This window comes from Zalophus californianus, chromosome 1, assembly GCF_009762305.2.
Source record: "Zalophus californianus isolate mZalCal1 chromosome 1, mZalCal1.pri.v2, whole genome shotgun sequence".
Classification (NCBI taxonomy): domain Eukaryota; kingdom Metazoa; phylum Chordata; class Mammalia; order Carnivora; family Otariidae; genus Zalophus; species Zalophus californianus.
Genome location: NC_045595.1, coordinates 187925154 through 187947596, shown reverse-complemented (window position 1 = coordinate 187947596; position 22443 = coordinate 187925154). Strand labels below are relative to the sequence as shown.

At 40.2% G+C, this 22443-nt stretch overlaps 1 protein-coding gene across 3 annotated transcripts in view; it reads left to right on the top strand.

Annotated features, from left to right (window-relative positions):
* Positions 1 to 13470: 13470 nt before the first annotated feature.
* The window catches only part of LOC113915784, a 108559-nt gene continuing 99586 nt past the window's right edge, over positions 13471 to 22443 (top strand). For all 3 annotated transcript variants that reach the window (XM_027581696.2, XM_027581697.2, XM_027581698.2), the window contains exon 1: positions 13471 to 14039. In XM_027581696.2, the coding sequence (XP_027437497.2) occupies positions 13621 to 14039 (419 nt within the window). In that variant the 5' untranslated portion in view covers positions 13471 to 13620. The remainder of the gene's footprint in view (positions 14040 to 22443) is intronic.

Below are 22443 nucleotides of genomic sequence, written 5' to 3'. Positions count from 1 at the left end.
TGGATAAAAAGAACCTAGAAATTTGGTTCTTTGATGAAGGATCGAGCTACTCCCCCACAAAATGGACTGGAAAAAGGTGTTGATCACAGGTAGGGCCATCCTAAAATTAGAATGTCTCATCCACATTACGTAACTGAGGAAATTTGAAAAAGCCTGACTAGCAAAAAACCAACTCCTTCATTGGCCTATGGAGTATCTCAAATTCCCACTCTTCAATTCACTCCTTGAGAATTTTCTAAGACCTCTTCCAAGGAGTCCAACAGAATAACTAGCCAATTTATTAGCAGGAATTAGTGTATCTGAGCCACCGATATATCTGTGTCCCTGGAAATGGGCAGACTTTTAGGAGAATGAATTAAAAAAAAAAAAGATTTTAGTATGTGATCAGGAAATGAAACACTTGTAGCGAAGCTTTTCTCATAACACCATGAAATGTTGCTTAAAATGAAAATGACTCTATGTTTTGTATAAATTCAATACCACATGAAATAAGGTTCTAGTATGGTCAAATGGTAGCAGAAACTGGATTTAAAGACAAAATGCAAAAAAGATTTCAAAAACTATCTGACAGCTGGTTCTCCCCCCTCAAAAAATTGAGAAATAATAACCATTATTTGATTTTGGAAAAAAAAGGAAAATCTTGAAACATCAGTATTTTTCAAAATCATAATTTATGAATTGTTGGATTAAATTTTACAATGGTCGAAGTAAGTGATAAGTAGGAGGTTAAGAATCACAGTGTAGGGCTATGAATATCCAAGAGGCATAATGAAAAGTAGCATAAATTGGTGGAAAGAGACTTGGGTTAAGAATAAAATATCCCAATTCTACCAGACATAGTTCCAACTCCACTTCTTATAAGCTTTGGGGGACATCCAGGATTTGCTTCTAAAATAAGAATCAATGCCTACCTGACTTACATTATTATGACAGTGCTCAAGAGACACAAGGTATGCAATAACACTTTCGGAGCTATCAAGTAATACCGTATGTCTTTGATTCTATGTCATATATCATTGATTCATCATTTGATGTTTTAACATCTCTGAAATGGCGATGTGTCTTACACTCACTGTCCGTGGGTGTCATATGCCAGTGCATCTGCATCAAAACATGCTAAGGGAAAGTCAGCAGCTTGGGAAAAAAAATCCCAGAGATAGTCATGGAGCATTCTTAAAAAATGCTACACAGCAAATGCTTCTTGATGGCCCAGAAGATAAAGTTGTGTTTAAAACAAAACAAAACAAAACATAGACATCAATGATTGAGTCAAAAAGTCATGCTTGAGAGACAGACTCAATGTGAAAACATTTTAGGAATACCTTAAAGAATGTATTTCACTTATATTGTCCTTTAACTTGTGCATAGGAGTGATAAAAGATTTTAAAAATCTATGTATAAGTTTAAAAGTGTTCCTACAATACATGTAAAATTAAAATGCTATGTAATGAAAAAGCATTGTGTCATTATTTGATTGCATTTTTTTTCCTTAATAGTATGTGAAACAATTGATGGTGTGTTGGAAAGAAAATTGGTACATAAATACACAATGTTACTATGAAGTTGTATTGAGTGAGTTGGAAAGGGGGAATGTGCTGGTACCAAAAGTAAGGTTGGCACATTTCATAACTGTTTGAGGAAAAGATCAGGGAAATAATAACAACCACCACTACAAAGAGACCTGTAAAGTTCTGATGTGCATGCAAGCCATCTGGGTATTAGAAAAGCCAATTTTACCCCATGGGAGGAATCTGAATCTGCTTGCAATTGATAAAATACCATTCTATATGTTAACACATTGACAATCAATGAAACTGGCTGGAAGGGTAATATCGGCAAAACGTGTTTTGATGACAGGGTGTTATAGTAAGTAGCTTTTATAAAAGCTAATCCATAATGACCATAAGAAAAAAATCACGTTGGCAAATTCATCATTTATGATATGGTTCAATAATCTCTTCCTCAAAGGAAGAAACCCTTCCTTGAATTCCCAAAATACAAACCAAAGCCTCCTTCCCCAATAACACCCATCTTAATCACATCTTTATTAAAGAACATACCAAACTAAATATTAGCTGTGGTACCCTCAAATGGGTACCACAAAGCAAGTAACCATAGTGGGTTCATTTGGTACCAAGAGAACTCGATATAGTGTACTGCAGGGTACTTAGTAGGCAATCAATACATAATTGGTGAAAGAATGAATATGTTTAATGTACTTTGTATATAAGATTCATGGCATTAATTTGTAGGCAGTTTGTAAATAAGATTAATGATGCTGTCACAATATTACAAGTTTTAATTTATATGGTATAAAAGATAATGACTGTACCACAGATATTAGTTTATTGATCTACTGCACCCATTTTACCCTTCTAGTATTACTCACCCTATTACAGGCTTGGGAATGTCAATCCCTTGTATTTTTTTTTTAAGATGTTATTTTATTTATTTATTTATTTATTTATTTATTTATTTATTTATTTGAGAGAGAGAGAGAGAGAGAGAGAGAGAGAGAAAGAACAAGCAGGGGGAAGGGCAGAGGGAGAGGGAGAAGCAGGCTCCCTACTGAGCAGGGAGTCCAACGTGGGGTTCAATCTCAGGACCCTGGGATCATGACCTGAGCCAAAGGCAGACACTTAATCAACTGAGCCACCCAGGTGCCCCAATCCCTTGTATTAAGTTAACTTTCCCTCACCTCCACTCATGGCTACACCTGATTAGACCAGGGGTGGACACTTGCCCATAAAAGTAGTCCATTGTCTGGCCAATAGTCAATCAAATTTTCTCTTTGAAGAGCTGGACCAATAGACAGTCTGAACAAGTGGAGAATGAAGACACATTATTGGTTGAGCACCAGGATGAAGTTCTATGGTCTATGGAAGGGCTGGTGGGACAGCATTTTCTTAGATTCCTTGTTTTATTCCTTAGAAGTTCCTTTCTTTTCAAGTTAATTGGTGTGTTTCTCTTCCTTAAAACCAAAGACACCCTATCCAAGTGCAAGTATATTTTTTTGTATCCCATCAAGATCAAGATATAATATACTGGTTAACATTGGTTGACAAACCTTTCAAGAGCTAGAATACAATGAAATATAATTAATGCAAAATATACCCCAACTTAATGATCCTTGGATGAATTATTGTTTATTTTATAATCTGAAATATTTCATATACCTCGGAAAGTTTGGGTCTTGCTCCCTACCACAAATAACCCTTTGGCCATACTATGGAATGATATACTAAATACCACTCTAATTTCTTTCTAGCATGCTTTTGTGGTTATTAGAGACTAGAAAGCTGAATGTTACTTACATTTCTCAGACTCAGGTGAAGCTAGAGTTTCTCATGTGACCTGGTTTCTGCCATCCAGATGCACCTATATCAGACAAGGGAGGTAGATATAAACATGGTAAGCAGAATGTATAGGGCTGTTTTGTCAAGTAAGGTGGCTGAGTGTTTAGTTATTCTATAGAGCTGCAATGGAGGTTCTAATACTTAGTCTGAATCTTCATTAGTTCTAAGTGGCAGATGGTGCATGGAGTTTCTACTTGGCTGTTCCCATTATGCAGCTGGACACTTCTACATATCATCGAAGCCCGATTCCTGGATCCACGCCTGGTTCCCGAGTCCCAGCAGAATTTTGTAAAATTATCTATTATATTACATTATAATAAATCCTTTTGCTGCTTAAGCTAGCAAGAGTTAATTTTGTTTTCTGAAACCAAGAACCATGACCTATGTAGTAATTGGTACCAGCAATGAGATGCTACAAAGTACAAATAACACTGATTTAGTTGAAGCAGTTGGATAGTGAGTGGTGAGGGTCTAATTTCAATGTGGTAGCCAAACATTTGCTGAACCTGTCACTTGTTTACCTTAAAAATCAGGCTATTTGCTGACTCAGGCTATAATGTTAAAAGAAATAGCAAAACAAATTTATAGTGTTGGTAGGTGGTAGTTAATTTTTGCTATTTTTAGCAAAATCTAATGCCTTAGATGAACTCAAACTAGAACCAAATCTTCTTGAAGCATAAGTAGAAGGAAGCGAAGATTTACTAAGAGGGCTATTCCCTGCCTTTGCGTGCTAACGACACTGATGGAGAGTCCAATGATTTGGGCCTTGTAGTGTTGAAAAAGTCATCTGCTCTGTACCTGAACTTGAAGAAGTTTTAAGCTGTGGCCATGAAACTATAGTCTTAGCAAGAGGTAAGACTCTTGCTTTGTCATAAAACAGCAGTGATATTGCTGGCAGTAGGTGATGAATTGTATTGCTTCCCCAACTAAGCCTATTATTTCAGATGCTCTCAAGGTAACCACCATTAATTTAAGGGCCATAGGAATGGGCAGAGTACAGAGCCTAGTAAATAAAAGAGGAGCATCTACAGGCTGAAAAACTATGTCTAAGCAAGACTTTTGTCTATGGCAGTTTATACATAGAACAGACTTGGAAATAAATCAAGTCTGTTCAATGTTTGAAGGAATTATCTTCCCAAAGAAACCCCAACTTGGTCTAAATAGTCTGTAGTTGTTAAAACTTTAAAACAATCTCTATGCCCCAGTGTTTTAAAGTTCATGTAGTCTCCAAGAAGGGCATCCTCCCCTGTGCCCACCTTGTATGTATTTGTTGAGGAAAACCGACAAGAAGGAACCTCCCAGGGGCAGATGCAGGAGCAGCAGAGGACAAAACATGAAGGAAAGCATTCAAGAGAAAGAACCAGGAGCTGTCATGTTGGCCAACCAAGGAACTCCCTTCAGTGTAGGGCAGGGAGTCCTGGTTATTCCTGCTTAGTAGGTTTTGATAATTATTATGGAATAATGACTAATGTTTCTCATTCTATCTTTTCCAAATGGACAGGTTTATTGCAATAATCCATTCCTTCTACAAAATTAAATGTGCTGATAGCTGAAAACATGTCTTTAAAACTAAAGGTTTTAAAGGTTGCCAGCCTACAGGGGGTTGTATCTGGGCTCCTTGGAAAGGGCTGCATATCACCCAGAAATCTTAGGCAGTAGATGTGAGGAAGTCACAGAAAAAGACTTGTGTCTGGATCCCTGGGAGAGATAGTGAGACTGCTGCACATATGAAAACAAAGGTGTACGTGCTGGTTTGGAGAAGCAAAGAGGCAGACCATGACAGAAAATGCTAATAGCCTGCTATATTGGTTTTAAGCTATGTCCACAAATTATTTGATACCCTTTCCTTCAAGATGATTTTCCTTTTAAGAGTAGATTAATTTAGTGACTTCCCTCTAATTAATAGAATAAAGTAGAAGTACTCTGTGTGAATTATGCAACAAGGTCACAAAGGACGTTGTGATTTCATCATTGCTTTCTCTTGGATAGCTCCATCTGGGGGAGTTAGCAGCCACATCCTCAGGATACTCAAGCTCATGTAGCAAGGACCCAAGGTCCCCTGCAACAGCCATGTGAGGAACTGAGGTCTCCTGCCAACAGCCTTGTGAGGGAGCCTTCTTGAAATGGGATACTCCAGCTCCAGGCGAGCCTTCAGATGATTGCAGACACTGCCAATATCCCAATTGCAGCCACATGAGAGACTTTGTATCAAAATAATCCAGCTAAGCTGTTCCTGAATTTTATACCTACCAGAAACTATGAGATAATAGTGTTTCTTGTTTTAAGCTAATTTTTGTGGCAGCTTGTTACGTAGCATGAGATAACTAATACACCCACTCAATATTAAGTCTCATCTTCTTAGAAACAAAACCTTGATTTTATCTGAGTGTTGTTCCTAGCTAAAATACTATATACCCTACATTCCCTCTGGATTCATCCAATGAAATGTTAGTAGGAGTTATTGGATGGTCCTTTCAGGAAAACTCATTAAAAAGGTAGTGGGTCACCCACATTCTTTCTGCTGGAAATGCAAACTTGATGACTGGAGCTGTAGCAGCCAATTAACATCATGAGGCAGTCTTTAGGGTGAAAGCCAAGAAAGAGCTAAAGGTGACAGAATAGAAGCAATCTGGGCGCCTAAAGATGATGGCATCATCAAACCAGTCCCAGATATGCATTTGTGGATTTTTTTTACGTTGGAAAAAAATTAAACTTCTATCTTGGTTTAGTTGCTGTTACCTCTATTCTTACCTCTATTACTAATTCTTACCTCTATTACTAGCAACCAAATGTAGTTAACTAGATGATGAAACTTAGAATTAGATTTCTTGGATCTGACTGTTAGGGAAATACAATACAGTGAACTGCTTAACAGGAGTAATCATTTAGCTTTGTAGGAATAGTTATTGCTATAAATTACTGAGTTATGTATATCATATAAGCCAGTTTTGTGGGACATGAGCAGTATATACAGGTTATCCAGGATTCTCTTCCTAAGTAACCTCCCGAATTCCATACTGGCATTGCTGAAAGACCACACATACACACAGACACACATACACACACACACTTAGTACACACTAAATTATTGACACTTGGGCTGTCCTGATAAAACCATCCTTCTGTACTGTGTCATTTAAGTATTGTAAAGCAGCCAAAGTTAATTTCCAACATGTGGTTTTTTCGTTTTATAGAGATATATATTATTTTGCTGATTTCTGGCAAATCATATCAAGCAAAAATAATTTTGAGTTGTAACATTTTTCAAACATTTACAGACTTTGTTTTCTGATAGATGTCAAAGTGTTGTTTCATTTTCAAAATGAGAAGATAGAAAGGTTCTTTTGTGTTTATTTTTTAAAAATATATGATAGCTTTATTTAGATATAATTTACATACCATACAACTCACCCATTTAAAGTGTATAATTCAATGGTTTTTGGAATATCCAGAGTTGTGCAAACATTACCACAATCAATTTTAGAACACTTTTGTCACTACAAAAAGAAATCCTATGCCCATTAGCAGTCAATCCCCATTTCTTCCCAAACCCTGCCTCTGCCCTAGGTAATCACTATTCTACTCTCTAGAGTAGGATCTATAGATGCTCATATTATGGACATTTCATATCAATGTAATTATACAATACATGGTCTTTTGTGATTTCTTTTACTCAGCATAATCTTTTCAAGTTCATTCATACTGTAGCATGTGTCAGTTTATTCCCTTTTTTATTGCTCAGTAGTATTTCATTGTAAGGATAGACCAAATTTCCAAGTCTATTCATCAGTTGATGGATATTTGGGTTTGTTTCTCTTTTTTGATGTTATGAAGGGTACTGGAGTGAACATTCATATGTACAAATTTTTCTGTGGAGAAAGTTTTCATTTCTCTAGGGTATATACTTAGGGGTGGAATTGATGGGTTGTACAGTAACTATATTTAACCTTTCGAGGAATGGCCAGACTCTTTCACAGTAGCCACAACACTGTTGATTTTCACCAGCAATGTATGAGAGTTCCGATTACTCTACATCCTCCCCAACACTTGTTTCTGTTTTGTTTCGTTTGTTTATAGACATTCCTAGCAAGTGTGAAGTGGTAAAACATTGTAGTTTGGATTTGCATTTTCCTGGTGACTAGTGACAAAGGAGCGTCTTTCCATGTGCTTAACATATATCTTTGGAGAAATGTCTATTCAGAGTCTGTGCTCATTTTAAAACATTGAGTATTAGTCTTTTTATTATTGAGTGGTGAGAGTTATACATTCTAGACACAAGTCTCTCATCAGATATATGATTTGCAAATTTTTTCTCTCATTCTGAGTTGTCATTTTTTTTTGATAGTGTCCATTGAAGTACTAAAGATTTTAATTTTATTTAAGTCCAATATACTTACTTTCTCTTTGTCACTTGTGCTTTTGGTACCACATCTAAGGAGGCTTTGTTTAAATAAGATCATGAAGATTGATTACTCTATTTCCTCCTACAAGTTTTATAGTTCAGTTTTTGCAGTTAGGTCTAAGATCCGTTTTGAGTTAATTTTTGTATATGTATAAAGAAGGGGTCAAATTTCATTCTCTTCCATAAAAATCTAGTTGACCCAGCATCATTTATTGAAAAGACTACTCTTACCTTATTGAATTTTGTGAAATCTTAGGGGTGTATATGTATGTGCGTGTATATGCATGTGTGTATGCATGTGTGTGTGCATGTTTGACGGTGGAAGTAATTTTAGTTTAGTTTTGTGAAAAGATGAACTATATAAGAACTTCATGTTTCTTAAACTAAACAAATCTAAAACAGATATGTCAGAGTCTGTGCCTATTTCTTTTGAGGGGCAAACAAATGGTAAACATACATTTCTAACTTTATAGCTTTCTTCTCTATAGAACTCTGAATAATTTGGGAAAACAGATATGTACTTTGTTTTAGTTGAAGGTTATCTGAAGAAGATCTCTAAAAATTAATAGGATCATGATTTACTCAATTGATTTATTATATGGATATATGTTTGTGAAATCCCGAAATTTTGTATTCATTTACAACAGGACTGCTTAATAAGATCTAAATAACCTATTTCCTTTTTTTTTTTTTTTTAAGTAGGCTCCACACCCAGCATGGAGCCCAACACGGAGCTTGAACTCATGACCCTGAGATCAAGACCTGAGCTGAGATCAAGAGTCAGATGCTTAACCAACTGAGCCATCCAGGTGTCTCTAAATAACCTATTTCTACATAAAAGGATAAGATTCCACGTAATACTTTCAACCATTTAAACATACTAAACTGACACATCATCAAAACTGACGTGTTTTCTTTAGCTTCACTGAGACTTTTTGGCTTTTTAGGCTCCTTAACTCTACCAGAGATTTTCTTGTTTTGGGAATGAGAAGGCTTCATCCACGTTTTCACTTCACTGAAGTATCTGTCCTTTCCTTGCACATTTTCAGCTGCTTGTACACAATCATTTTCAGACTTTTTTTTAAGATGCAGTTTTTCAGCGTTCATTTTCGTGTAGAAATTGAGTGCCCTGGTTTTGCCAGTCCATGGCATTCAAGCACCACCAAAAGTAAAAAGGCTCCAATCTCATGGAAAACTTCACAGTAACCTGCAGACAGGGTGTCTCAACATCTTCATCTTAGCCCTTTAGATCTTTCTCGGTACCCAGGGCTCTGCAGCACTTCCTTACCACCCGCTTTGGGCAGGTGACTGTCTCAGACAGAGGCTGGGCTGGATTTTATAGTCCACAAGTAACTAACAGGACATGGAAGAACTGAAAAGCAAAACCTGGGCTTCTACAGAAAATGCTTGACAGTAACTAGCATAGAGGTAGTTCTGTGTTCTAGGAAAGGCTTCTTTAAAGCTTATTCAACCCCAAATTTATAGTGTTTTATTTCTGCCATAAAGCCAGTTTACATTTACAGTCCACCACCAGAGTTAATAGAAATAGCAGTAGTTGTAACTACTGTATGGTTAATGAAGACACAGTACATAAAATGTAAACTCTGCTGATTTTCTAATTGGCCTAAAAGCCTAGATACAAGAAAGTGGTTTCTATAACACAGTACAGTTAAACACGAGTAATCAACACAAATGAAATCTTAGATTTAGTAAGATTTAGATTTTCATCCTAAGAGATTTTTTTTTTTTTAAGATTTTATTTATTCATCTGAGTGAGAGAGACAGAGACAGAGAGAACACAAGCAGGGGGAAAGGCAGAGGGAGAGGGAAAAGCAGACTCCCCGCTGAGCTGGGAGCCAGACACAGGGCTCCATCCCAGGACCTGGAGATCATGACCCGAGCCGAAGGCGAAGGCAGACGCTTAAACATCTGAGCCACCCAGGCACCCCTAAGAAAGAGATTTATTTTAACTGTATTGTTAAATATTTCATGTGTCCTCTAGAGCTGTTGCTGTCCAGTACCACAGCCGTTAGCTGCATGTGGCTACTGAACACTTGAATGTGACTAGTTCAAATTGAGATGTCTGTTGGATTTTGAAAATGTAGTGTGAATAAAAGAAAGAAAAATATCTAAAATACTTTTTATGTTGTGCATACATTGAAATAATATTTTAATATGTTGGGTTAAGTATATCGTTAGAACTACCTTCACCTGTTTCTTTGTATTTTTTAAATGTGGCTACTAGAAAACTTAAAAGTACATACGTAGCTCACATTTTTGTCTCACTTTATATTTTTATTGGATAGTGCTTTCTCTAGAGGCTAAGGGGACTATAACAGTGTAGCTACACTGCAATCCCATCAGTAAATATTTTTGTGGCTTGTCATAATTCGTTAGTCACTAATTCATAGTGTATAATGTAAATTCAATACTTCTCAATGTTTATTTTTGTTTTCTTTATACCTCTCTACTGTCAAACAGTCTTTTTCCTTTCCTGAGAATCCCTTTCTTACTTTGCCTACCTGGCAAATTCTTACCTTTTAATAGTTTGTTGAAGCACTATTTTCTCGGTAAAATATTCCCTAAACTCCCTCATCCCACACCAGTATTCCAGGTAGAGCTAAGCACTGTCCACAGGGCCAGGACAGATTCTTGCCCAATATCAACTGAATGCTGTTTGTTGGGCACAGGGATAGGTGGTGGAGATCAAAATGTGAACCAGAGGGATATGGATCCTGCCTCTGCCGGCAATGCTTGCATTTAGAGTGGGATACAGGCACACAATGGTGTGAAAAAAATGCTATTAACAGCAGAGATTCAGCGAGCACCTCATAAACATACCTTTCCCAAACTACTTTTTTGGGAATAGTGATGATAGATAATCATATTGAGCCTGAACTATGAATGTCTGACGCCATAGGAACCTTGGGTTTATAAAAATACTTTTGTGTTTAAGTATATAAACTGAAGGGTATCTTTTTCACATCACAATTGGTTAAAATGAGAGTTGTCTTTAAAATACAAATTACTGAATAGGCATTCTTATATTACATATATGCCCAGTATTACTGCAATGATTCTCTTAGCCAGGAAACTTAGGCATTGATTTTTCAAAAACAAAGAACAACAACAAAAGAGCCCCACCAGAATTAGCACGATTAAAATGAATTCCACAAAAGGTACGTAATTTACTTTCACTAATGCACTATCAAAAAGAGCTCAGGATTTCAGTGATTGGACTTTTGTGGGGTTGAGAAGATAGATTAATAAATGGTGAGCAGCTCTGTTAAGTCATCTAACAAATGGCTGTAGACTTTTTAACACTAGCATTGTTGGGCAGGACCAATACTCTGCTGGCTGGGTCAGTTGTGTAACCTCACTTATTTGAAGGCTGTTTACCTACAAGTCTCAATGATCCAAAACCCAGTTAAGGAGCAAAAACAATGCTTTTCAAAGCAACATTTGAGTAGTCTGGATAGCTGTCCCAAAGTCTATGCATTGAGGTTCATGTGTCTTACTCCTTGGTGAGCACTCAGTTTCTTAAACAGGATCTATTTAGTTTTACTGTACTGAATTGTGACAAGTGAGGTCATCTAGATTCCCAGTCTGCACCAGACTAGAAGTTGCCAATCAGAAGAGAAGGAAAATACTAGAGGCAGGCATGCTGTGGCAACAGAGAATAAGGACAACAGATTGTCAGTTAGTGAAGGGGAAGAGAGAAACTACAAAAGGCAGAAAGAATCACTAAGTCATAGCATCCTAGAGTCCTTCAGTGCAGCCATTGATAGCTTATATACTTCCTGGGAGCATCTCTTAACACCTAGGAAGAAGCCGGATATAGAAGAGAAACTTGATGTATTTGTTAAATCCACTACAACCTACCACAATAAACACTTTAATAAAACTAACCCTGACTTTTCAATAGCCAAATGAAGTCCAATAAACCGCTTAAGGAAAAAAAAAATAACTCATTTTAGAAAATCTTTGTATAACACTTGAAAGTTTTTTTTTTAAAGAAGTTTGACTTTTAAAGGATCAGATTCCAATTCTGCTGATCATCACTTAATTGGAACAGTTTGCTTTGCATCAATCCTGTATAAATGATATACTATAGAACGGCAGACTTGGTACTAAGTTGCCTTGAGCAGATTTCAAACTGTGGTATATAAACACAATAAACCATCATATGAAGTTTAAACAATATGAGATGGCAACAGATTGCACAGTTGAATCACTAAGGTGATGTAAAATAATTGTTCTAAAATGCACCATCACCATTAAGCAAACTATTCCTAAATGTGCCCAGCACTGGGCTAGGTGGTGGATTTATTAAGCATATTAAGCATTGCTTTCACTTTTAAGATTTGAAGGTATTACAGAACTTTCATATTTTTAAAGGTTAAGTGAGATTTTAAATGTACAATACAGTCATTATGTAACAGGCATAGAATAAATACTGTTTCATGACTAGGAGAGTGGTTTTTTTGTTTTTGTTTTAGTGCGCTAGCAACTCTATTTTCAAATGTTATAGAATTCTTAAGGATATGAAAACCTATATATGAGAAAGGGGTGCCTCATCCATTCATTTGTTTTGTGCAATAAGTGTTTTAACACAGGCATGCCATTTCTGAGTTAAGGGTGAGGCTAAGCTGTACTTCAGCGTTTCTTTATCAAGCAAAAAACAATTTCAGCAACGGCACTCATTTCCCCTGGTAATTTTTTTTTCATGGCGAGTTACTAAATGCTAGATGCTAGAGTCAAAAAGAAACCTGACATCTGGGGAGGTGTTGAAGGGGTGTTAATAGTTCTAGTTAGACGTTTGGCGGAGCATTGAGGATAAGATTTTTAAAACACCAAATGCAAGGGGGGGGGATTATGGTTTCGTAGGGACTCTCTCCCCTCTCCACTCTCTCTCTCGCCACCCGTCCATTCCCCCCCCCCCCCCCCCAGTTTAGAGGCGGGTTCAGCGAGATTAAGCTGCAGGAAACCGAGAGGCTCCACAGCGCTGCCGCCCCGGCCTCGTGATGTAATTGTTATTTCTTATTCGGAGACTGTACCGAGGAGAGCTGCCGAAGAAGTGGCAGCCCTGTTCTTTTTGCCTTGTCTGGTAGGGTCAAATTCTTCCCGGGATGATGTAGATTCGCTGACAGACTCTGCCGGAGACTTCGCAGTGACAAAGCAGCTGAAGATAAACCCTGCTCCTGGGTCCTACGTCCGTCCAAGCAGCTGAACGGGGCACTCCTCAGGTCTCCTCCCCAGTTTTCCTCTCCGAGTCACTCCACATTTATTCCTGGGTGCCTACTACGTGCTAAGGCGTGGGGTCAAAGTGACCTGGAGTTAGTGCCCGTGCCCCCCAAGATTAAAGCAGGACACACAGATTACAAGGTGGTGGAAGCTGGGGGTGGGTGAAAAGGAGCCGAGGGAACGCGTGTCGTGGGGTGAAATGGGAGGGGGACGCCAAGGCGCCAGCACCCAAGCGGGACCTGGGCGTCCCGGCCCCCAGGCTGTGTCCCAAACGCGAGCCCTCGGCCTGTGTAACGAGAACAAGCCCCCGGGCTCGGGAGGAGCTGTCCAGGCTCCTCCGGCGGTCAGGGGCGGCTGGACAGAGCCGGGAGCCGAGGGGGCCGGCTCGGGCGCTTGGAGCACCCACCTCTCCCGGGCGACGCGGTCCTCCCGCCGCCTTTGGGCCCTGCAGCCCCCGCCCGGCCATCCGGAGGGCGGGCAAGGAGGAAAACAACAAAACGGGGCGGGGGGGGCTCCTCAGCTCCCACGAGCTGCGGGGACCCGAGCTGCTTTCTCCTGCCCGGGTGACAATGGGAGGGAGGGGGAAAAAAGGGTTAAGAAACTTGGCTGAAGAGCTGAATGGCGTGGAGCGGCGAGGGGAGGGACTGGGCCGCGGCGGACTCGGCGGCGGAGGGAGGAGCGCGGCTGCGGGCGGGCGGCGAGCGAGGCGCTCAAAGTCAGCCTCGCAGACATTGCAGCAGAGCCCCGAACTCGGGAGGAGGCGGCGGCGGCGGCGGCGGCGGCGCGGCGGTGGCGGAGGAGGCGGAGGAGGCGGAGGAGGCGGAGGAGGCGGCGGCCGAGGCGGAGGGACGACCCGGCCCCAAGCCCTCCCTCCCGCCAGCGCACGCCTGCCGGTGGCCCCGCGGCCGCCACTGTGCTTGGCAGCACTGCTGCTCTGAGGGAAGAGCTCGCCGGGGCGCCGGGGAAGGACGGGGCGGCGGGGCGCCTTCGTGGAGTGAGCCTGACGGAACCCAGGCTCGGAGCCGCGGCGGCCTCGGGTGAGTGGCGGCCGCGGCCGGGGGCTCCGGGAGCGGCCGCGGGCGCCGCCGGAAACGGCCCGGTAGCGCGGCCGGCGGCGGCGGCGTTGGAGGCGTTGGCGGGCAGGGCCGCGGGGGCGTCGGGGCGGCGGGGACCGCGCGGCCGCAGGCGGGAGCGAACGCGGACGGCGGGGTGGGCTCGGCGGCGGGGAGGAATTGTTTCCGGGGATACTCCGCCCCTCCTGCGGGGTCCGAATCTTCCCGGGAACTCGGGGGGCCCAGGCAGCCGGGCCGGCAAGTTGTGGAGTTGGCTCCGGGCTCACCGCCCGGTCCGTGGCAGTCCTGGGCCGAGGGGCAGCCGCCATGTGTCCCCTGAGGCGGACCGGGCACGGGTGGCCCGGCCCGGGTCGCGCGCCCCGCTCGTCTGCTCCCTCGGCTCGGAGTGCCGGGCGCTTCTCGCCGCGCAGCTCTCGGTTCTGCTGCCCGGGGCGACCTGGGCGGCGCCGGGGGCTGCCACCTGCCTCTCGCCCGGTGCCTCCCTGCTCAGTGCTCGCCGGATTCCGGGTCAAGAAAAGTGAACAGGAAAAAGGGGACGGCTCTCTGGGCCCCCACCAGACCCCCCAGGCGTGACCGGTCGGTCGGTCCTTGTCCTCCCCCCGCACCCCCCTGCCCCGAGGGCGAGGCTTTTTGGACCCGAGGCCTCAACCATCACTTTAGCCCTGAGCCAGAAACGGGGCTCACATTTGGGGTGAGCCCTGTGGAGGTCCTGGGAGGCTTCTTTTCTCTCCTCTTATATCCGTGTCCTCCTTACTACTAGTGAATATGGTTTTATGAACGGTTTCCCTGGAAGTAGTCTACAAACCCTCCCATCCTTCCAAAGTTGTTTCCAAATTTTTAACCAAGAGTTGGTGTTCGGGCTGAAGGAACAAAGGAATCAACTGTGTCTCGTAGGCAAACAAGCTGGGAGTCTGTGACACATGTTGATCTCTGAAGCATTACAGGCGGTTCTACCTTCTATCTCATTAGTGATTTAATTGGTTTCTGAAGATAGTAAAAGAAGAACAGAATGATAAGTACTTTTGCGTTAAATTTCTTAATAGGACATTTTATTTTGGACAAAAATTAAGACGTTCCTAGCTACAAGGGCTTTTCACTCAGTCGGTGGAACTAAGTTGGAGTTTGTCTCCGGTGATGTAGATGATTAAATTGTGAGATTGTGCCGGGGCTGAAAAACTGTCTTTAGAGGAAGAAAGACTGTCTAGGTGTCCAAAGTAAAACTAGCGTTGGGTTATATACGATGAGTACTCTTTACATTTGGGAGGCTGGGATCTGTGAAGCAGAGGGCTTTGGTTTAATTCATTCTTTAAAGTTATGAATTACATTGAACCTGCTTAGTAGTGAACCATAGGTTTAGCAAATGGGTGCATCCTCCCGATGGATTATTCAATGTTTAACCACCAGGTTGCCACCTTCGTGGGAGAGACACTGAAATAAGTGGAACTTCTAAACAAATATAGTGCTTCAATCGCCTGGCACCTAAGTAGGTTGCTGCCTGGAGTATGTTGAAATGTTTTTCACCTTAGAAATAAGTTGCTTTGGTTTTGCCCGGCGGTTTGGTAATGTCGAGTGGGTTTAGCTGGTTCAGAGTAAGGCTGCATCAGCAGTAGTAACTTTTCTCTGTCTGGAATTAGTTCCTAGAGACAAAGAAGAACAATCAGTCATTGGAACAGCTACTCCTCTGCAGACTGTGGGACTGACTGTTCTTCCAGCCCGCTTCATTCACTCTGGTGGGGAAACACCTCTTTCCATACTTACCCCTGAAAGTGCCCGAAGAATAAATACATATTAAAAAAAAAAAAAAAAAAGGACTGCTCATTGTTAGTTTTACTCATAAAGTGAGGTCTCCGCAGTGCTTTTGAAGCAGTTGAAACCCTGGTGTAATGTCTGCGGGAAAACTTGACTTAGATCCATTTCTTGAATTTGTCTCCAAAACTCTGTAGAACTTGGATTTTACTAATTTAAACACCCTAAAAGATTGTAAGTTTGTAATAAAGAAGTGTCTGTAAAGGAGGCTAAAGGCTCTTCTGACTCTTGCAGTTTTAAGAGCAAAACATCATGATAAAAAATAACCTATACCACCACCTAGAGTCTGTTTGTTAGTTTATTGCTCCTGAAGTTTGCTTAAATTGACATGTCTCTTGTGGCTCCAGTATAGCCAGAAAATGATCAAGAAGTGCTAGCTTTCAAAAGGTCATCCAAGAGAACAATTATTTGTGTAATAAATAGAAAGTGCCAATTTAAATTATCCATGCTACCTTTAGAAATGAAAATTATGACATATCAAGTGGAGTGGCTGTTCTCCACAAGATACTAATTCAAAAGAATTTAAAACGGAGTTTTCAGTTTGTGCTCCAAGGTAGCGCTCTGATTGCTTCAAGACTTTTCTGCATTGTTAACCAGAGATTCAAGAAATCTTACAGATTAGACGTCATTAGGACTTTCTGAGGTGCATTTCAAACAGAAGCAATGATAAAATTATAAAGGAGTGTTAAAACTCCAGAAATTCTGGAGATTCAAAAGGCAGAGAGTGTAGGCAAAGTAGACTTAGGGTTCAGAGATGTGAAAAATAAATCAGTGTGAAATAAAGTGGTAGTCTGTCTTGCTGGTAGTTTATACACGGTAAAGCAATCTGTTAAATGGGAGACCTGGGGATGGCAGCTTTAGTGCCATGTTGCTTATCCCATTGTCTGGAGGAAGTAACGTTTCTTCCTTACGTGGTGTAACCTGAGAGAAAGATGGCCTCCAAGATCTTTAATTAAGTACCAGTTGAACAGAGAGAACTAGAGCACTGTATTAATTCTGTCAAACATCACTATTTTAGAACATTGAGGACAACTAAAAATGAATTAACTCATATCTGAAAGCAGAGTTTTTATGGAAGGTGACAGATGAGGCAAAATATGTCAATCTAAGGGAACAAGTAGGGAGATAAGAAGATATGTCATCCTTGGCTCTCTAGGAGCGAAGAAGGTTATTATTAATTGTACAGATTTCATTGCAAACCAATACTAGGCGTCAATGATACAGAAGGTAATTTTGAATCAGTGGCTTAGGATATATGATGTTAAAGGGATGAGGCTTTTAATTTTAAGACTTGCAGTTTGTAAGAAACTTGAAAGCTCATGTTTTAAGTGTTGTTTTGGAAAAGCGATACTAGTTTTGTGTATCAGGTTAGAAGATAATTCTGCCAAAATAAGTGCAAAACGTCTAATTTTCATCAAGGAAGTATTGTTCAGCTTAAATTGTGATGGGATCGGTTTTGTTTTTAAACTTTAGATTGCCGGATACAGTTAGGTTTTAGAGTGTAGGTTAATAGAGAAGAATTCTAGTTTATCTATCAGTGCTACACACCTCTGTCTGTATGGCTCTCTCCTCTCTCACCCCCTTTTCTAAAATAAATAGCTTGTACATTTTGGGATGTGTTTCTTCATGAAAATTGCCTTCATTCGTAGCTTCCCTTCTTGGCCGTGGTGGGGTGCAGTTCCTTTACTCCTGTGCTTTTTCCATATGCCCCTTCATAGGGCTAATACACCATCCAAGTGCATTTTGTTTTGTTTTAATACTGATTTACTGTTTTGTTGGGGAAGATTGGGGAAAGAAGCATTTGCTCTTTTAACAAAGCCCCTGTACCCATGTCTTCCAACTGAGGAAATATTTTTAATGAAAAGTGTATCGATTACCAAAAAGCACATTGATTACTATTGAAAAGTCAAACAGTCTCAACAGAATAGGGCAGGGGGAGGGACTTCAGGATAATACGCTTGAATTTGAGAATCGGATTGTTCAAGATGCATTTCCTTAAGTTGCTGTCTGGGGGGTAATGAGCAAACTCATTCTGTAGAATATATAACCTCAGGATGATCACTAAGACTTGAGAAGGTAAAAATCAGGAGTGTCAGATGATGAAGCAGGCCAATGGAATGGAACTGAGAATTATGTCCAGAGGTTGGAATGAACAAAAAGTAAATGGAGGAGAGAGATCTTGTTTCCGTATCCTGTTTGCATCTGATGCTGAAGCAGGGACATGAATTGCTGATGGTAATGGATTCCCTTTTATGAGGGCAGCAATATTATATAGTGGTTGTTTGGAGGGGGAAAATGACAAATTCCCCTTTTTGTGCCTGTGCACACTTTGCTTTTGAATATCTCTTAAATCTGTCTAAGATGGAAAATCAAAACTGGGTACCAGGATAGAACCAGGAGTTATAGTTTGGAAGAAAATGAATTCATATTAGAACACCTTTTATTAATTCTTTTAAGGTCTTGTGTTTTCTAAGGGTCTTACTGAACATGGAAAACAGAGTGCTGAGGTTTGGGTGGTGAACTAGAGACCTCTTTTATAGGATTGCTGATACAGATAACTTGATGTCAATAATTACAGAAAGAATGTTTCCTTTAAGTACATTATCAAGGGCAGGGGAAAATTGCAAATAAGAGACATCTGAAGTCTTATCAGGGTTTCTTCACAAACTGTGGTATAAATGCCCATCTGTTTTTTTGTTCCTTGAAATTTAATGTTCAATTTGATGGATATTGAATAGTTAGGATTCTAAAAATTAGAGGTCATTTAGAACAGACCTTTCCTTTCACTTTACTACAGTTATGAAGGGCCGTTTTAATTTTTCATAATAAATACAGCTGTTGAGATAATGTTATACTAACTGCTGTCATTGTAATAGTATGTACTCTGCATTATGAACCTTGAAATTCAAATGGATTCCTGCACTATCTTGCAAATATTACAAATAAAGCATAACAAACCTTGTGATATTTTAGGGTATCAATACACCTGAAACAAGGTAATTTATTTTTAAGTTCATAAAACATTGAGAAGAACAAGAAAGAGTGAAACATGATACATTTTACCACTGTATTAGCATTTTGTTAAAATTAATACCTTAAACCATGCTAGGGATAACATTTGGCCTAGAACTCTAGGAGCAATATAATAAGTAGAATTAAAGAATTTCTTAGGAGACTGGTGACTCAAAAATGTAGTTATGAAAAAAAGGACTACTACACTGTATTTACTAAGTAGTAGTAAGATTTTTTTCTTAATGTCTTTAGCAGATTTTAAGGTAGATTGTTCTTGAAGATAATGTTATGGATAATTACCTGATTGGGATAATTCATCTGGTTTGTTTTTTGGTTGAGATAAATTCAAGGATAACTCCAGGATATGTTGAAACTTTGGCTAGGAGGATGCTTGTGACATCCATGCATCCATCCATCCTCCCTCCCTTCCATCCTTCCTCCCTCCCTCCCTCCCTTCTTCTCTCCCTCTCTCCTCCCCCCTCCCCACCTTTCTCCCTCCAACTATCCTCTTTCCCTCCCTTCCTTCCATCTTTCCTTCTTTTTTTTTTTTTTTTAAGATTTTATTTATTTGAGAGAGAGAGAGAGCACATGAGAGGGGAGAGGGTCAGAGGGAGAAGCAGACTCCCCGCCGAGCAGGGAGCCCGCTGTGGGACTCGATCCCGCGACTCCAGGATCATGACCTGAGCCGAAAGCAGTCGCTTAATCAACTGAGCCACCCAGGCGCCCTCCTTCCTCTTTCAAGAAGGGGGGGCGGCGCATTTTGTTAAGAAATTTGGAAATAGAATTGCTTCTCTGGCAGGATTAATAGTTGTGTTTGAAATTCAAACCTAGCATGCTTCACTCTCCCCAGGAAATTTTTTGACTTAGTATACCTCAGGGAATAAAAATTCTAAATTAAAACCCATCTTGCCTCTTTAACTTTGTGTCATTTAGCAAAAATGTCTTTAAGGATGAAAGGAAGAGACCCTTGTTTGCCTTAAATTCCAGGTCACTCTGTGACTAAGGCTAGTGTTTCAAGAAATATTAAACTAGAAGTCTGCTGGGAACTTGAGTCATCAGCTTAAGATACCACTAGGACCAGGACAACTCTTACTGACCTGATGTTGGTGTTGATTCAGAGCTTTGGTCGAATGGAGTCTCTTGCCCTTGGACATCTAATTAAGAGTCTTTTTTCAGTCACGTGTTAAATGACAGTCAGGGCTACTTATTTTCAAATCTGTAATTTGCTAATGAATTGAGGACAAATCAGGAATTAAGGAGCTAGGAGCTTCTGTTGTTATCTGTACCAGTTATGTGAGGATACTAGGTGAAAAGTCAGGTGATTAGCTTCAGATAGATAAGAGGAAAGCTTAAGTCGCATGCGTGGTGGCTACACTAGCTTCTCTTTGTAGTTGTGTGCTTTCAATTGTTGAATTTGCCCGTACTGTATATAACATGTGAACATCTTAAATGTTACTGCATTTTTAAAAGATGATAATTTAGCATTGCAGTAGTTAGGAAATTATGTTTATATGCAGTCTTAAAAGGAGAATACTATTACAATTGTGTTGATTTAATGACATAATCTGGATAAGAGAGGTGACATGGGACAGAACATAATCAAAATTTGAGAGTTAGAAGTTCAAGATAAAAAAGGGTTTTCTCTCTTGAGGGATCTCTCCAGAATTTGAGAGATAGGAAATCTGTAAGGGATTGTAAGTGGTTTTTGAAAGGCATACTTTCTTAGATATTTTTTTCTGATTCTTGAATTTATGAATTTATAGTAATCTACAACAGAGTGGTGGATGTATACACTAGAAAAGAAACAAATTAAGGGAAGGAGGGAGGATAGAAGAAGGGGAAGAACACCAAGAAAAAGTATTAGAAAACATACGAAACCCTCCCAAATAGGATATAGTAAGAAACATCCTCAAAATTAATTAATCACAGTTTCAGTTTTTTCCTGTAAAAGGAGTATTTGCACAATGGGTCATATAGGCTCAAGTTTGATTTTTGAGAAACAAATTTTTAAGTATTTGTTTTGTTATCCCTCATATACTTTTTCTAGCTTAGGATCTGCTACTAAAACAATGTATGGGCGCCTGGGTGGCTCAGTTGGTTGAGCGACTGCCTTCGGCTCAGGTCATGATCCTGGAGTCCCGGGATCGAGTCCCACATTGGGCTCCCTGCTCGGCGGGGAGTCTGCTTCTCCCTCTGACCCTCGCTCCTCTCATGCTCTCTCTCTCTCTCCCTCATTCTCTCTCAAAGAAATAAATGAAAAATTTTTTAAAACAATGTATGATGCAGATAATGGGAAAGTCCTTTTATCTCTCTGGGTAACATCGATAGACTGTAGAACAAGGGGGTTTGTTTGATTTCTGAGTTCTGGAATTTCAAGATTTCAAACCTATGGTTTTAAAATGAGTAGACATGATAGGGTAAAAACTTGAAATATAAAAAAAAGCTGCCTTTTTTTTGTGTTTTCCTTTTTTATTAGGAGAAAGATCAGGAAAAGGAAGAGGATTTGGGGGCACCTGCTTTGTGCCAGGCATTGAGCTGGCTACTTTACGGTTTCCATGTGGCATAAAGCTATCATTTTCTCTACTTCTAGTCTGAAAAATTCTTGAGGTCACACAGCTAATTTCATTGATAATAATTTGCTTTTTCATGAGAATATGCCATCTTCTTAAGAGAAAACCAGTCCCTATTTGATTTTTAGAACATCATCAAAAATCCTGCTCCCAAACTTGGCAGCCACAGAACTCAAGCAGCACATCCAGTCCACCCAGCCAGGATTCTCCGAGACCAGTCTTAGGAGGAGGGCACTGTTTCCAGTTGATAATTCTGCAGGAGTTAATGTTAATTCTCAAGAGAACTGATGCCCCATTCCCTGTGCTTGCCCGAAAAATGTAGACACCAAGGGCAACTATGCAAGTTCCTTTCCATCCTCAAATGCTAAGCCTTGTGAAGTATACCACAGAATTACGGTAGTGTTCTTTGAGGCAGAGAAAGCAACTGTGCTTCTTGATATAATTCATTAAAATACCTTGTCATGATCTTAATCCAGGTATTCCCAAGGCTAATGGTGTTTGTCTACCTCAAGGAGCAGTTGCTGCAAATTCAGACCCATAGCTCTTCCTAGTTGAAAAGTTAAAATTCTTGACTGTAATGGTTCTTGACATGAATTTTGTTTTATTGCCCTATTTTCACCCACAATAATTTTATTTTAAAGACTACGTTATGCTAATAAACTAGGCTCTTTGATATGAAGAGGAAATTAATAATACGTGAATTTATCAGAAGGAAGCAGAAATAGAAAGATGAGTATTTGACTTCATTTGGAAGTAGACTATGGTCAGAGAAGAGGTTTTTGATTTAGGGAGGTTTGTGGCATGTAGTATATTTTTAAGTATACATCAGACATGCTCTTTTCTTGTTGAGGTCATGAGAAATGTAGTTATAAACCTCTCTACCTCTTTTTACTTACCTCATTTAAACTTTATGGAATTTTGAACCCAAAAGAATCACGCCAACTGGTTCCCTCTACATTAAAAGGTACAGTCAAACTAAA